This window comes from Cynocephalus volans, chromosome 1 (genome assembly GCF_027409185.1).
Source record: "Cynocephalus volans isolate mCynVol1 chromosome 1, mCynVol1.pri, whole genome shotgun sequence".
Lineage (NCBI taxonomy): Eukaryota > Metazoa > Chordata > Mammalia > Dermoptera > Cynocephalidae > Cynocephalus > Cynocephalus volans.
In genome coordinates, this window is record NC_084460.1 from 228,117,305 (window position 1) to 228,133,667 (window position 16,363).

At 35.9% G+C, this 16,363-nt stretch overlaps 1 protein-coding gene across 9 annotated transcripts in view; it reads right to left on the minus strand.

Moving 5' to 3' along the window:
* The window catches only part of BAZ2B (bromodomain adjacent to zinc finger domain 2B), a 294,255-nt gene that overhangs the window by 23,131 nt on the left and 254,761 nt on the right, over positions 1–16,363 (minus strand). For all 9 annotated transcript variants that reach the window (XM_063092906.1, XM_063092873.1, XM_063092915.1 and 6 more), the window contains 4 exons: positions 16,165–16,239; positions 14,995–15,238; positions 10,389–10,451; positions 9,181–9,325 (listed from right to left, as the gene is read on the minus strand). In XM_063092906.1, coding sequence (XP_062948976.1) covers positions 9,181–9,325; positions 10,389–10,451; positions 14,995–15,238; positions 16,165–16,239 — 527 coding nt within the window. The remainder of the gene's footprint in view (positions 1–9,180; positions 9,326–10,388; positions 10,452–14,994; positions 15,239–16,164; positions 16,240–16,363) is intronic.

Here is a 16,363-nt window from a genome sequence, read left to right on the forward strand (position 1 = left end):
GCTTGTAGGTTACCCTCACTAACAAACGTTGCTGCTGTTAGCACCATGTGTGTCGTTAGTGGTTTGTGGGACCATGCACAATTGGTGCCCACCAAGGTCCTGATGTCATGGCTTTCTGGAAGGGGAGCAGCCTGAAGTGGAATAATTTTTCCTTGGCGGCAGTGGTAATTCACTTGGCAGAGTTAGGATGGTCTCAATAGCTATACCTGAAGACAGGAGAAGCCCTAAAGTGGTAAACTATAGAGGGTGACTAGTGGTGATAAGTTGGCTTGAAATTCAATTCCATCCCTTCTCCTTACCAGCTTAGAGATTTTCATGAGTCCTAAGGGGGAGGGTGAACCTGAAAGGATGATGGCAAACTCTTTAAAAGAGAAGGTGGGATAAACTTCCACTGTCTCTTTGTTCTAATACATGAGGCAATTCACCCCTCTGGATGTGATGCCAGTTATGTGAGGCATGGTGTACAGGAGTATTAGTGGGACTATCAGCATGAAGAAATCCAGCAGTACATAGAGCAAGTGCTAGGCTCTTAATAGGTCTACTACCATAAGCACTTGGAAGGATCCTTAGAGAGGAGAAGCCCTGACAACATGCTCTTGGTGCAGAGAATGATGAATGAATGAATCAGAGCAGGTCCTCCTAGTTGGAAAATGGCTTTGATTTTATTCCTTCATCAGGGAAGCACTGTTAGAAATGAACAGTTCTTTTAGATCATATGAGCCCCATTTCAGGGGAGGAAATGGAAAGAAAAAGCCTAATAAATGGCACAGCTTTCTGCCCCAAATAAAAAGAAAGAAGCAAAGGAAGGAGAAGCTAGATGGGCTAGACTACTGGCAGAGTTTCCCACACACCAATAAATGTGGTATTACTCATAAACAGAAGGAATGATAAGACAGAAATTGAGGGGTTGACTAATTCTAGAGTGTGGGAATGTGATCCTATCCAAAACTTATAAGACCCACTGAGACTATGGAAAAGAGGTATGTGAGATGAGATAGAATATCAAATGGTTCGAGACTTGATCAATTGTTAGGAGAGGTAAAGTCACCAGAAGATTAGGTAGAGAAAGTCCCTGGGGAGGAATTGCCTTCAGACATTAGGGCTATTTAGGCTCACCCCCAACAAACTGCTTGGTAAGATCTCATAGCCTCTAGATTCTTCAGAAAAGGACTTGGAGAAGAGAGCTGAGGGATATACCCTACATCATCTTGACTCATTTGAAATGGGATTACCAGCAAGAATACTCAGTCATCAGCTTCCCTTTCTGAGTTTGATCCAAATCTTAAAGCCAAGCTTCTTTCTTCCCTGATCTGAGCTCTTTCAAATTTAAGGAAAACTAGGGCTGGGCTGGGCTCAGTCCCCCATGTCTGCCTCCAAGAGATTGTTATCCATATATCCTGGATCATTATGCTGCAAAGGAGAAGAGCCTCAAACATTTATGGGCTTGCTAGAAATGGGGGAACAAGTGTCTATGGTTCTAGACTACAAAAGAGCTCTGGCAAACAAGTTCCTCTACTGGGGTTTGGATTTGGTATTAACTATGCGTGAAAGACTATCTTTCACTGAGAAGGGTCTAGGACCTTTTGCATCAATTCTAGTTGTTTCGTTATCGGACTGCATAACTGGCATGGAAATACTGGGAACTTAAGTCCTATACAAGCACATCCACATATCAGCTGGACATATTTACTGTGACCTCTGCTGCTAGCTTCTCTAACTGTTGGCCAGGTATGTTGCCAAAACCTACCTGTACTTACAAAACCTGCCAACATCGTGCAACAATATTGCACACCTGGAGGAGAAAGAGATTGCTCTTCTTTTATAAGAACAGACTCAGGCAGGGGTACTGAGCAGCACCATTTCACCATTTAACAACCTTGTTTGGCTAACCCTGTTTGACACTAGAACTATAAGTATCTGTGACTGCTCTTAGGCAAAGAGACTTTGATGGCATTTGTCAGTTTTTGCCTATTTGATTTCTTCTACCTGATGAATGGTACACACACTTTCTGGATATGAAGTTGCTGCACCTCTTGCATGTGCAGTCAGTATACATACTATTCAGACTTAGACATATTTGTTATATATTGGGATTTCACATATTAGACAAACAATGGTTCTCCTTTCACAGCTGCTGCCAATTGACAATGGGCTTGCCAACATGGTATGGGGTGAGACTGTTTCATGCTCTTTCTTATCCATAGGCAGTACAGAATGCTAACATAGTATTCTGAAAGACAGCTGCACCAATCCCTTCAACAATGACCTCTGTAAGATTGTCTGATCTGGGTGTCCCCTGCTGTTTATACTTTGAACACTGCATACACCTCATAAAGGTCCCTCCACTTTGGTGAAAGTCCTTGGGACCTGGGAATCAAAGAGCAGAAATAGCTGAAGAATCTACTTGGTATACTGGGACCTGAGTTTTTAATACCTAAACATTTCTCTCTGTTTTTTGTTTCTGTCATGATTTCAACAAGTGGAAGGGAGGTTTGTGTTGTTCATATTACAAATGAATGAATAGATACAAATTTGGATGCTCTCCTGCCTTCCTGATGATGCCTGCTAGCTACACTACCACAGGCAGGGCAATTTTGACTCTCACTTTAAACAGTTCTATATTTTTGTTGTATGCTCACTTTGTAAGTGGGAGATTTTGCTGCAGTCCTTATGCCCAGTGTATTCTATTTGGAGGTGGGAAAATAGCAACTGCAACTCCTGTTTTCATGCTGCAGAAAAAAAGGACGGACCATATGGATCATCCCTGAAGATGACAGACTTTTGCCTAAGTAAGAGGGTGACTGGAGCATAAATAACTCTTTTCACCTTCCTTACAGATATTAACAAACTGTACAAATAATCCTCTGCAGCTATCCCACACAATAACACTCAGGGCAAAGCTATCACAATCTTAGACTTGTCTTCCTCAACCTACTCGACTGCGGAGGATCTTCTGAGCATTCCACTCCCAGATAACACCACAGGAATCCCACCTGGCATTAAACAGAGGCCTCATTTGCCCTAGCCCTCCATTATTCTGTCCTCATTAGTCATATTGTGTAAAACTCTCATCTTTTCAGGTGCAGAAAGATTCTCATCTTGACATCTTGACTTACATGGATCCATGTCCCACATCAGGGGTACCCCAAAGCACTACAAAACTCTCAACCAAATACTTCTACTTCAGACCTGCAGTTGAGTGCAACTAATAGCAAGCTGGCAGTGTGCTAACTCCAGGGAAGCATAAAAGCTAAGTGGATACAAAATGTAGCATTAAACTGGACTAGTTGGCACTCTCTATAATCCAAAGGAACTTGTGATCTTATGTGAAAGGCAGGTCCTTCCTGCCTTCCACCTGGACATAAAAGTGTCTGCATACTATGGAAGTAACCATGAGACCTTTTACAGTGACTCAGAATTTAAAAGGCACTGATGACTTCCTCAGCTGTGGTCTCCAGTTTTTTTTTTTTTCCCTCCAGCTGTGGTCTCCAGCTTTTCTGTGACCCAGCTTTGGCCATTCTCCCATTCTCATTCTATGAGGCCAGCACCACCCAGATACCAAAACCAAATAAAGATACAACAAAAAAAGAAAACTACAGGACAATATCCTTGATGAACAGAGGTGCAAAAATCCTCATCAAAATATTAACAATCAGATTACAGCAACACATAAAAAAAATTATACAACATGATCAAGTGGGATTCATCCCAGGGATGCAAGTTTGGTTCAACATAAGCAAGTCAATCAATGCGATACACCACATCAACAAAATCAAGGGCAAAAACCATATGATTATCTCAATTGATGCAGACAAGGCATTCAACAAAATTCAACATTCATTCATGATTAAGAATCTCAGCAAATTAGGTATAGAAGGAAATTATCTCAATACAATAAAAGCCATTTATGATAAATCAATTGCCAATATCATCCTGAATGGGGAAAAGCTTTTAGGAACAAGACAAGGATGCCCACTCTCACCACTCCTATTTAACACAGTATTGGAAGTACTAGCCAGAGCAATCATGCAAAAGAAAGAAATAAAGGTCATCAAGATTGGAGAGGATGAGGTCAAACTGTCTTTGTTTGCTGATGACTTGATCTTCTATATAGAAAAACCTATAGACTCTACCAAGAAACTGTTGGAGCTGATTAACAATTTCAGTAATGTTGCAGGATACAAAATCAACACTCAAAAGTCAATAGCATTTTTATACTCCAATAACAAACTAGCAGAAAATGAAATCAAGAAAGCAACCCCATTTATAATAGTCGCCAAAAAAATAAAATACCTATTTATTTTAGGTATCAATTTAAACAAGGAGGTGAAAGATCTCTACAATGAGAACTACAAAACAGTACTGAAAGAAATTAAACGGGACACAAAAAGGTGTAAAGACATACCACACCATGCTCTTGGATGGGAAGAATTAACATCTTGAAAATGTCCATTCTACCCAAAGCAATGTACAGGTTCAATGCAATCCCCATCAAAATTCCAATGACATTCTTCACAGAAATAGAAAAAGCAATCCAAACATTCATATGGAACAACAAAAGACCCCAAATAGCCATAGCAAGCCTAAGCAATAAATAAATAAATAAATAAATAAATAAAGCCAGAAGCATGACGTTACACAACTTCAAATTATATTACAAAGCTATTGTAACTAAAACAGCGTGGTACTGGCATAAAAACAGACATGCAGATCAATGGAACAGAATAGAAAACCCAGGAATCAACCCACATACTTACAGCCAACTGATCTTTGACAAAAGCAACAAGAACATACACTAGGGAAAAGGCTGCCTCTTCAATAAATGGTGCTGGGAAAACTGGACATCCATATGCAGAAAAATGAAACTGGACCTGTACTCTCACCATATACCAAAATCAACTCAAAATGGATTAAATACTTAAACATAAGACCTGAAACCATAACATTACTAAAGGAAAATATAGGGGAAATACTCCAGGTAATAGGACTGGGCAAGGACTTTATGAATAAGACCTCAAGACACAAGCAACAAAAGAAAAAATAAATAAATGGGATTATATCAAACTAAAAAGCTCTGCAAAGGAAACATTCAACAGAGTGGAAAGACAACTTACAAAATGGGAGAAAATATTTCCAAACTATACATCTGATAAGGGATTAATATCCATAATATACAAAGAACTCAAACTATACAGTAAAAAATCAAATAATCCAATAAAAAAATGGGCAAAGGAGATGAATAGATATTTTCCAAAGGAAGACATACAATTGGCCAATAGGTACATGAAAAAATGCTCAGCATCACTAGTCATCAGAAAAATGCAAATCAAAACCACACTGAGATATCATCTCACCCCAGTTAGACTGGCCATTATTAAAAAGACCGAGAATAACAAATGCTGGCAAGGATGCGGGGAATGGAGAACTCTTCTACACTGTTGGTGGAACTGTAAACTAGCAAAGCCAATATGGAAACACTATGGAGGTTTCTCAAACAACTACAGATAGAGCTACCATATGATCCAGCAATCCCACTGCTGGGTATATATCCAGAGGAATGGAAATCACCATGTTGAAGGGATACTTTCACACCCATGTTCACTGCAGCTCTATTTACAAAAGCCAAAATATGGAACCAACATAAGTGTCCATTGATGGATGACTGGATAAAGAAAATGTGGTATATATACACAATGCAATACTACTCAGCCATAAAAAAGAATGAAATTCTCCCATTTGCAGCAACATGGATGAGTCTGGAGAAAATTATGTTAAGTGAAATAAGCCATTCAAGAAACAGAAATACCACATGTTTTCATTCATAACTGGCTGCTAGGAAGGAAGGGAGGGAAGAATAAAGGAAAGAAAGAAAGAAAAGACCACAACAATAAGTTGAACTTTCAGAAGGAGAGAACAAATCTAAGGATGCTAGAGATGGGAGGGAAGGAAGGAGGGAGTTTGGGAGTGATAGGTCAGGCAAATGGCATAAAGAAATATCATAATTTGTAAGAATGAATATGAAAATAATAAATAAAAATTAAAAAACAAAAAACCATGTACATTTAAACTTTTAAATACATGAACTTTAAATCTAAAATGGAAAAAAACCTCATGATTTAATCATCAAGTTTTAATATGCACCTGAGTTTTTTCCCCATTTTTATTAACTGTAAGACAAAGAGAAGGAATCTATATCTGATATTTATTTTATAATTTCATGGCATTTAGAAAAATATAGCAGATGTACATTCATTAATGAAATAATAAAAACTTTATGAAAAATGACCTTTGAGTAAAAAATTATTCCTATTTTCTCCCTGTAATGTGCAATAACCATAAATAATAGTATAAAGTACAATTAATATTTATATATCATTTTGTAGTTCTTTTAGATCTATTATTTGACACATTCCTTACAACAACCAAAGAATTTATACAGAACTCATTAAAATTCTTCTTTGGTAGAGAGAGAAATCAGGGTCCAAAGAGGTTAAGTGGTAGGGCAGGAATGGAAACTGAGGTCTAATAACTACAAATTCAATCAATGATATTTAATCTGAGAGGCCTAAAATAAGAAAATAAATACCTATCTCCTACAAGCTATTCTTATATACCTCACAAAGACATTTAATTACTTATTCACTTACTTTCTTAATTAAAGTATTTTCAGTGTATATATTTCAGTATATAAAGCTTAACAATATGCAGAATAAAAAGTAGTACAGATGAGGATTATAAGATTTAAATAATATAAGGAAATGGTATGTATATCAGTGTGCCAAAATAATGGTGTGATTAGTTATTTGGTTTTCTAGGAGTTCACATATAATAAAAATTAATTCCACTTAAATAAGCTAGTGAAGTTTATGGAAAGGCTAGGATTTAAGCTGGATGAAGAAAAACGGGTGAAATTCCAATAACTGAAGAAAAGGCAGATTATCATTATGATGAACAGGATTTGGCAAAGCATGCAAAGACACAGGGGGAGGAATACACACATGTTGAGGAACAGTGAGTAGACTGGTGTAGGAGAATTTGTGTTAGAGAACAGCGCAAAGATAGTTTGAGGTCAGATTTGGATAGGGCCTCGAATGACAGGCTAAGTACAGATTTATTACCTCATCTTATAGGCAATAGGGAGTCATTCAACATTTTGGATTTGAGACATGATATGATGACAAAATGTAACATCAGGAGGGGACTGTATATAGTGAAGTTGAGGACAGTTGTAATAATCCAAGTGTATACTGATAAAAAACTGATTTCAGTAGTGTTGCAAAGAGACTTGATCTCAGACATTTTTTTGAAGGAAAAATTGATGTCCTAGACAACTTTAAGTTTACATGTCTAGGTGACTGAGAATGATGTGGACTTTAACCAAATTGAAGAATAATTAATCTGGAGTACGGCTCAGGTTTAAAACTCTTCAGGTGATTCCAATTATAGTTTAAGAGCCACTGACCTGGGCATTTCTTTGTCTGCTCTTAAGCTTTACAGGCTCTTGCATCTCCAAGTGACTCACAATTTTGTCATTTTAAATTAGATTTCTAAATTAAAACTTTAATTTAATTTAATTCCAAACAATTCCTCCCCTTGACTCCTCTGATTCAGTTTAAAGCACCGCAATTTTTCTACTGAGGATTAATAAATCATCAAATATATCATTGATTCCACTTTTCCTACATCACACACAAAAATTTCTTACAGCAGTTCTACCTTCAAAATCTCTCTTTCTGTCATCCTGTTTGCACTTGAGTTTAGGGCCTCCCTATTTTTTAGCTGGGTTATTGAAATGGTCTCACAACTGGTTTCTCTACCCCTTCTTATTCCAATCCAATGTGTACTTTGCTCCCAGATTATTTATTTTAGTGTAGTTCCCCTGCCTAAATTAGTCTCTGCCTTCAAAGAGTTCACAATCTAGTGGCAGAGATGGCTATGTGTGCCAAAAATTATGATAAAATATTAAGTAGGCTATATAAGGTTTCCCTAGTTTGAGCCCTCTAGGCATTTTGCTTTTATACCTTTGATGGCTAAGAGCTTACTCTCTGACTTACAGTCCTAACATTCATTAGAGTTGCCTCTGGGGCAACCTCTGGATTGGAAAGCTAGTATACAAAACAGAGGTCTATTTGGAAAGGCTAAAAGTTCCCCCAAAACAGATCAATCAGAACAATTCTGTTTTAGTTAGATATTGGGGTTCTGCATAAAATTTTCATTAAAAAAAAGGATGGTGCCATTGCAAGAAACAAAAAGCTTCAAAACAACTGCTTCATTTTAATTTCTATTTTAGTCATCTATGTGATTAACTAATCCTCTTTCTCCAGTGGACTGTAAACTTCTACATGGTCTGGATAATGTTTTATATAACTTTGAACCATCTGCAGTGCCTAGAAATGCCTAGCACACAGTGGGTATTCAAAAAATGTGTTGAAAGGAACTCTTGCCTCCATATACCACCGTGGGTCAATACTCCATCCCTAAATCTGAAAACACTGGCATAACACTTTTGGATCCCGCAGAATTTAGATATTTGGAAATACCCAGACATTGGGTTCGGAAAAGTTCAATTCAAGAAGGTTTATTGAACTCACAAATGCATAATGTACTGTGCTAGTTAATGTAACAGATATGAAACCAGCAAAAGAACAGTCTAAAGGTAGAATATCAAGGATTGGTGGTAGCACAAAATCCAGAAAGGAAGTTCAAAGGAGAAAGAGGTGATCACAAATTTCAGACATGAACAAGACTTCAAAATGAATGAGGATCATGATAAGGATCTTGGGTATAACCAAGTTATCTCAAGGAGTTCTGTCAAAATGGATGCTTGTAAAAGTTGAAGAATAAACCACATGTTGGAAAGTTTGACAATGGGAAGAAAGAGAAATAGAGCAGCAGCTGTAAAGGGTAATACAGGTGAAGATCTTTGTCCACTAAATAAGAAAAAGAATAGCTTATGTTTGATGTCAGAAAAAGTGGCAGAAGAAAAACCATGGGCAGGCAGGAAATATTTATCAGTGAAAGGGGCATTCTGAGTTCAAAAGCAATGGGAATCAAGGTTTTACAATGCTTATCAATAAAGCAGGCTTCATCATGGAAGTACAAAATATATTGAAGAAGTAACAGGGTTTTAAAAAATATAGTTTCTTATTTAATACTTGGTAATAGGTTAATAGTTCCTACCTTCACCACTCTCCATGCCTTCTACAAAAATTCCCCCACATTGGGGAAGAATCCAGTAACGGCGTCTATAGCGATCCTGGCCGAACATCATCGAACGCAATGAGTGAGAAGCATCGAAGAGCTTCCTTCTGTACTGACTCTGTTGCTGTTAAAAAATGGTACATGTAATTAAATTATGGATGTTAAGTGCTTCAAAAATTAATATATAAACAACTTTATAATTGTTATGCTTTTAGAGCAGATAAAGGAAAAGATAGCAAAAGGGCTAAATATTACATGTCTGACTTCAATTTCAGTAACATTTATACAGACAGAAATGATTTCAAGGATAATTGGAATATTTTTGTTGCCACAGATTAAAAGGATAAGTTTTATTTTATCAGGTATCATATAGTAAAGCATGTCTTATATTTGAAAAACAATGTCATCAAATATTTTATTGAGCCAAGGCAAACTGGCTCAATTCTATTGATTATAGTATATAACAAATAATACTTACATATGTTATTGACCAGACCTGCATTTGCCTATTTTTACACTCATGATGTAAACACAGGCAACACATGACTAAATTTTGGGATAGATCTGTGATAAATCTAACATTGATACAATATGTAGGAATCCCATAATACTTCATTTTTTCTTTTTAAAAAATTTTATCATTACACAGTGTAAACATTTTTTGTGGTCCTTTACCCATTTCTCCCTTCCCCTTTCCCACTTCTGGTAAAAACTCATTTTTTTCTTACAAAAAGTTCATCTTAAATTTCAGTAATGTTACTGAGAAGTATATACATATATACAGTTTATAAATCCCATGCAAATAAATCCCACAAATATGCAAATGTAAAATAAAACCTAAGATGCTGAAACTATTACTATGGAATTCAACCGAATTTTTTGAGTAATTAATTCCAAGAAATAAAACCATGCCTTTATTGATACTTTGTATTTATATGGAAAATCAAAGAATACAGAACCTTTTCTTCATAGGCTCTGATTAAGTTCAGTATCAGGTATTAAGAGGAAGGCTTTTAACTTTGGCATTAAACTGTGAAGGTTTAATTGTGAGAATGTTTCTAGGGCTCTTCATTTTGATTATTCACAAAAAGCTTGTTTTTACTTAGCAGTCAGAAAGACTAATTCCATGCAATGCAGATTTTTAAAACTACAAAAAAGATACAAATGTTAATCTGAAAAGCACTTACTTTACTCAGTTTATCAATCTGTTTTTCAAGCTCTTCAACACTTGCTGCTTGGTCACCTTCATCCTATATATAACAAAACACAGTATTATTTATGTGTTTTTAAGATTTATTTATTCAGTCAACCAGCAAATATTTAATGAAAGCTTCTTATAAGCAAAGTGCTAGGAGAGGCACTGTGGAAACAAATAAGACTCAGTTCTTATTCTGTATAAACTAATAATCTGTTGAGACACAGAAAACATTACATTAAAAAAGAAAAAAAACTGAAGAGTAGGAAGCTATAAGGACCTCAAGAGAGGTAGAGATTAGAGAACCACAAAGTACAGGGGAGGGTGAGATTACTTCTAGTGGGAATCTATACCAAGAGAGGCTATATAGAAATCGTCATGATTTAATCAGCTACCAAAGAATGGTTAGGCATTTATCAATCAGAGAAAACATGACAGGGCGTTCCAGAGAGAGTTTGACGAATACTGACATGAAATGTGGGACAATGAGGCAAGTCAAGTTTATGGCTAGACTGTGAAGAGCTGTAAATGCTTAGCAACGGACAACAAGATTCTTTGAGGGAGGCTAAACATCAGAACTATGCTTTACAAAGATTAATCTGGCAAGAGTTATAAAACGACCTGGAACAGAGAAAGGATAAAAATTGGCAAAACTAGCTAGTAGGCTGCTGCAGTAATTCAAGAGGGAGAGATGGGCCTTACCAGGGTAAAAGAAATAAAAATGGAAAAAAGCAAATGAATGTAAGAAATATTATACAGTTATAAACCATTAAGTCCTGGCAATTCATGGATGTAAGGCAGGGAAGGGCAAGGAAGATGAAGGAAGGAATAAAATATGATGTTAAGGTTTTAAATCTACTAGACTAGAAAAACACTGATACCATTAACTGAAAGAGTCATTTTTAGAATGAAGAAGATAAGTTATATTTTGAACATGCTGAGCTTTTAGAATAAAAATAATCTCCAATATATATAGTACTAATTTCATAAAGGGAAGGTTTATACGTGGCTATACAAAATTTTCCATTCTATACAATGGAAATAAAAAAACTACCTCCAAATTACATGTTTTATAGGGAAGGCATGAATACATGAGTACATGGGCTTCTTTAGCTGTACTACTTGATATAGGCATATTACCTAATTTTTCTAAGACTATTTCCTTATCTGTAAATTGGTGATAACATCATTTGTAACATGAAATTTTTGTGAGGACTAAATAAGAACAGATCTGAAAGCAACCAGCTCATTCTTTAATAAAAAAAGGCAGGTACATTTTAGATTTAAAAAAAATAAGATCTTGTTTCTGATGCTCACTTTCTATGAGGATTTTAAAAAGCCATATTGCTGGGCTGACCCGGTGGCTCACTTGGGAGAGTGCGGCGCTGGGAGCGCAGCAGCGCTCCTGCGGCGGGTTCGGATCCTATATAGGGATGGCTGGTTCGCTCACTGGCTGAGCGCGGTCACAAAAAAAAAAATAAATAAAAATAAATAAAAAGCCATATTGCCACCAACCATTCCTGAATATGTGTTTCTAGACCAGTATGGCTACCTACCCAACAAAAGGAAGTGAAAAGAAGACCTCAATAGTTTTACCTTTATCTAGCAATTATCCACTCCTTATATCCCAATTCAGGGGACCAAGTTACAAAGGCATTTAGATACATTATTTATGCTAATAGTAACACAAATTCTGTTTGGGATTAAAAGAAACCTTAAAAGACTACAGGCTCAATGACCCCTAAATCTTGGCTCGCAAATAGATATTTATATACTGATTCTAAAGTGATCTTTTGATCATCAGGGCAAATATTTGATAATTTGCGTATGGAAAAATACAATCCAATCAATAAATTTTTAAAATAAGACATCGAAGTTGCCATGTATCAGCCAAATTAACTCACTGCAATTTTTAAGACTCTTCCTATGATGATAAAGTAATAAAATGTCTAGTAAAGTTTTACTGAAAGGAGTTCTGGCTAATAGTTCTTATAATTTTCAGAGACATAAGAGAACTTCAAAGACCAGAGAGAGGGGTAACAAAAACAATGACATTATAACTAACAACACAGAATCTACCCCTGGCATGGTTTCCCATGGTTTCCCAACCAAAAATGAAGGCCATTATCTACCCATACATGTCAGAGTTTAATTGTCCACATAACCTCTTACATGCCAACTTGTGAGGTTAAAGCTCACATAGGTCTCAACACAAATCTAAATATTGGGGCAAGACTCCTTGTATTCAAACAATAAAGAGCGAGGAGAGGAGAGAATCATCTTTGAGACAAAGGGCTATAACTTAGTCAAGTGTAGTATCTTCTAATTAAAAGGGATCTTACGGGTCTCAATGGAAAACCTCCTTGCAATTAATCCTTTATGGAATATAACTACTGATACTCTACCTATAACTTAATCAATAGGCCAAACCTCTTTTGGAGAACTAATATACCTATTTTATCAATCAGGTTCATTAAGTAGGCAAAATTTTATTTGTTTAAGAAATTGGTAAGTATCTGCCAGTTCATTATAAAGAATAACTCAAATTACTTAAAAGAAATGTTAATTTGGCTTCTTAGGTCCCAAAATATTTATTTTAAAAAGTTATTAAATTATTTTCTCATATTAGCAACAAGATATACATTTGCCAGTGAAATCCTACAAACCATTTATAATTCAACACTTACAAAAAAGTAAAATACTGCTTTAAATGACAAATCTCTTCTAAGAAACATTAATAATGATTTTCAAATCATCTATATAAAAAGAATAAAATATATGGTTTGTTAATTCTCTGTGTTAAAAAGGAAACCAGGTGAAACAAATAATTTCTATAAATAAATTCCAATTTAGTGGGATAACCAGTAGAATACACCGAAATCCCAATACCTTCAGAGGTAGCTCCTTCACCTTGATTGGACCCCTTTTAGAACCCTGAACAATTAACTATTCTTTTTAATCTTCAATCCCCCCCTCTCAATTTATTGACTCTTTCCCTTCAACCAAAAATCATCTCAAGTCTTTCACATTGAAAAAGTCCTTGGTTCTTTGTCCTCCTCTAGGAACTACCCTTTCTTCTGACGTGCGATGCTTGAAACAGTCTTTACTTTCTCACTTTCTATCATTATCAATTGATTATAGCCTCGTGTCTGCTCTTACCCCTCTAATGAAACTGGCATTGGTTACCAATGATCTCTGTGTTGCTAAATCCAATAAACACTTTCAATCCTCATCACTCTAGACTTCTGGTGCTTCAACATTGTTTATCACTCCCTCCTTTTTGAAATGTTCAATTTTCTTGATTTCTGTTATTACTACATGTGTAGAAAAGACTTAACATTGCAGGCCTGATTGCTATCCTTTCAAATGTCTGCTTAAAAGGTTGGTCGTTGGCTGGCATATGAGAACTCGGATTTCAGGAGGGTTCCCCCGCCCTAACCAATAAGATTGGCTCCTTGAACCTAAACTATTTGTGCTAACAATGTGATTTATGCCAAACACCTATTTTTCTTTAGAGTCTGGAATTTTGGCACATGCTATGCAGAGGATGACCAGTCCACAGTCAAAAACCTGGCTGCTAAACCTCTTGAGCTTTCATGGTAGACAACATTTCACACATGTCAAAACTTGTTGCTGGGGGAATTAAGCCCATCCCGCATGACTCCACTGGGAGAAGACTCTTGAAAACTTGCACTTGGTTTCCTCTGAACTTCACTCCATATGCTCTTTGTTGATTTTGCTTTGTTTCCTTTTACTGTAATAATTCATAGCCATAAGCACACGTATATGCTGAGTTCTGTGAATCATCCCAGTGTATGGACATGGGGTAGGAAATCTACCTCTCTGATTGTTCCTTATTGAACAAGAAGTCTTGTGGGTTCGTGTTAGATACTGATGTTCCCTAGAGTTCCAATCTTAGTCCACTATTACATTCACTAAACCAATTGCCCTGTGCAAACTCATCCACCTCATGATTTTAAACTATCATCTATGTACTTCTAGATCTATATTTCCAAGACTAAACTCTTCTTCATGCTTCAGCTTTCTAAATGCAACTGACTGTTGAACTACTGCACAGATACCTCAAACTCAACGTGTTCAAAATGAACCTATCATTTCCTGTCTTTAGTTATCGGTTCCCTTACCTACCCCTACTCCCAATCATCTATTTACTTTGCTCCTCATATCCTTATTTTAGTTAATGGCAACGATAATAGCATGCAGTCTCACAACTCATTGAACTACTACAGTACCTCCTGGCCTGTGATCTTGCCCTACCCTAAATCTATCTTCCACAAAGTGGCCAGAGTGAGCCACTTCAAAATCAAGTCTGACCACGTCCTTCCCCTGCCTATTATAATCCTTCAATGGCTTCCTCTCACTAAAAAAGCAAAACATCCTAGTTCATTGTTGTTGCATATAAGACTCTCCAAAACACATCGTGGTTTCATGCTTCTGACAACGCTTTTAAAGGTATTGAGTACTGTACAAGAAAATGCCAAAACTGAATTCAAATCCAAATCCATTTGACTACAAATTCTGTATTTTCAATATGTTATGCAGTTCTAGTTGTTTTAAAACAACCTAAATTTAATTACCTCATCTTCACAGATATCAGTCTTCTTTCCTTTTTTGTCTTCTTTATCTTCTTCATCCTCATCATCTTCCTCAGCTTGGTCATCACTATCATCATCATCATCATCATCATCATCACTGTCTCCTCCCTTCCTTCTTCGCTTCCGTCCTGGAGTGGGTGTGCCCAAGGGATGTTGCTCTTCGCCAAGATCAATGCCACCTGAAGTGTCTCTTTTGCCTGTTTTCTTAGCATGAATAATTCTGAGCCTTTAAATATTACAAAAATATGATGATATGGAATAAAAGACTTTTTAAAGAGCATAATATGAATTTTAAGCAAAAACACCTTATGTTATTTCTCTCAAGGTAAGCAATATATAAATGACAATATAAATTCGAATAAAGGAAATTTAAGAAATACGTTCACATAAATTACAGAATATATTACCATTAAAGAGTTATTCTGGATATCTCTTTGGAATTAGAACACATTTTAAAAAAAACAACCATGAAGGCAGAAAAGATTAATTCTAACAATGGCCAAGTGATAATCCCTGATTCCATAGTATCTTACTAAATAAATTTCAATTCAAATTACTGCAAAGAAACTATCCTCAACATAGAAGTTAAGAAATTTTAGCATATTTCTTGGCAGTAAGACAATTAAAATTTTAATGTTGCATAAATTTGGTTAGATTCTGTACAAGCAAATTTTAATCAGAAAGCAATTACAAAAAAAAGTGGTAGTTCCAGAGATTCTATTTATGACAGGGCTGGCCGGTGGCTCACTTGGGAGAGCATGGTGCTAATAACACCAAGGTCAAGGGTTCGGATCCCTGTACCAGCCAACCACCAAAAAACAAAAATGAAAAACATAACAATATTTATGACAAAAGCCACCTGATAGCAACAACAATTTCAGAAAATGTAATGGCTTGTCTTCTCTGAAAGAAAAAAGAGACACTGACTTTCGTCTAAGTTTGCAGCATATAAGATCAATAAATCTCATTATATCTTTTGCCCATTGCAAATTCTGGTCCTGAGTTTTATTAATTTCATATCCAATTGAAATTAAACTCTACCTTTTCTTTAGAGAAAATAAAGTTTAAATTCTATCTTTGCAATTCATATACTTTACTAGGAACTTATACAAAAGGAAAACAGTACATTAATTTTAATAAAACAGAACTTACTTGCGTAGTTTACCTTCTACAACCCATTTATCTCTCCTCAAGTTTGACATATAATCAATGTTCTTGTCGATTTCACTGCCAATGCAAACATTTATCAGAAGACATAAATCAATCCTTTATGCAATGCATTAATTTGCATAACAATGCATCTTTGTAAAAATGATACAATTGACCTTGTGCATATATACGTATATATATA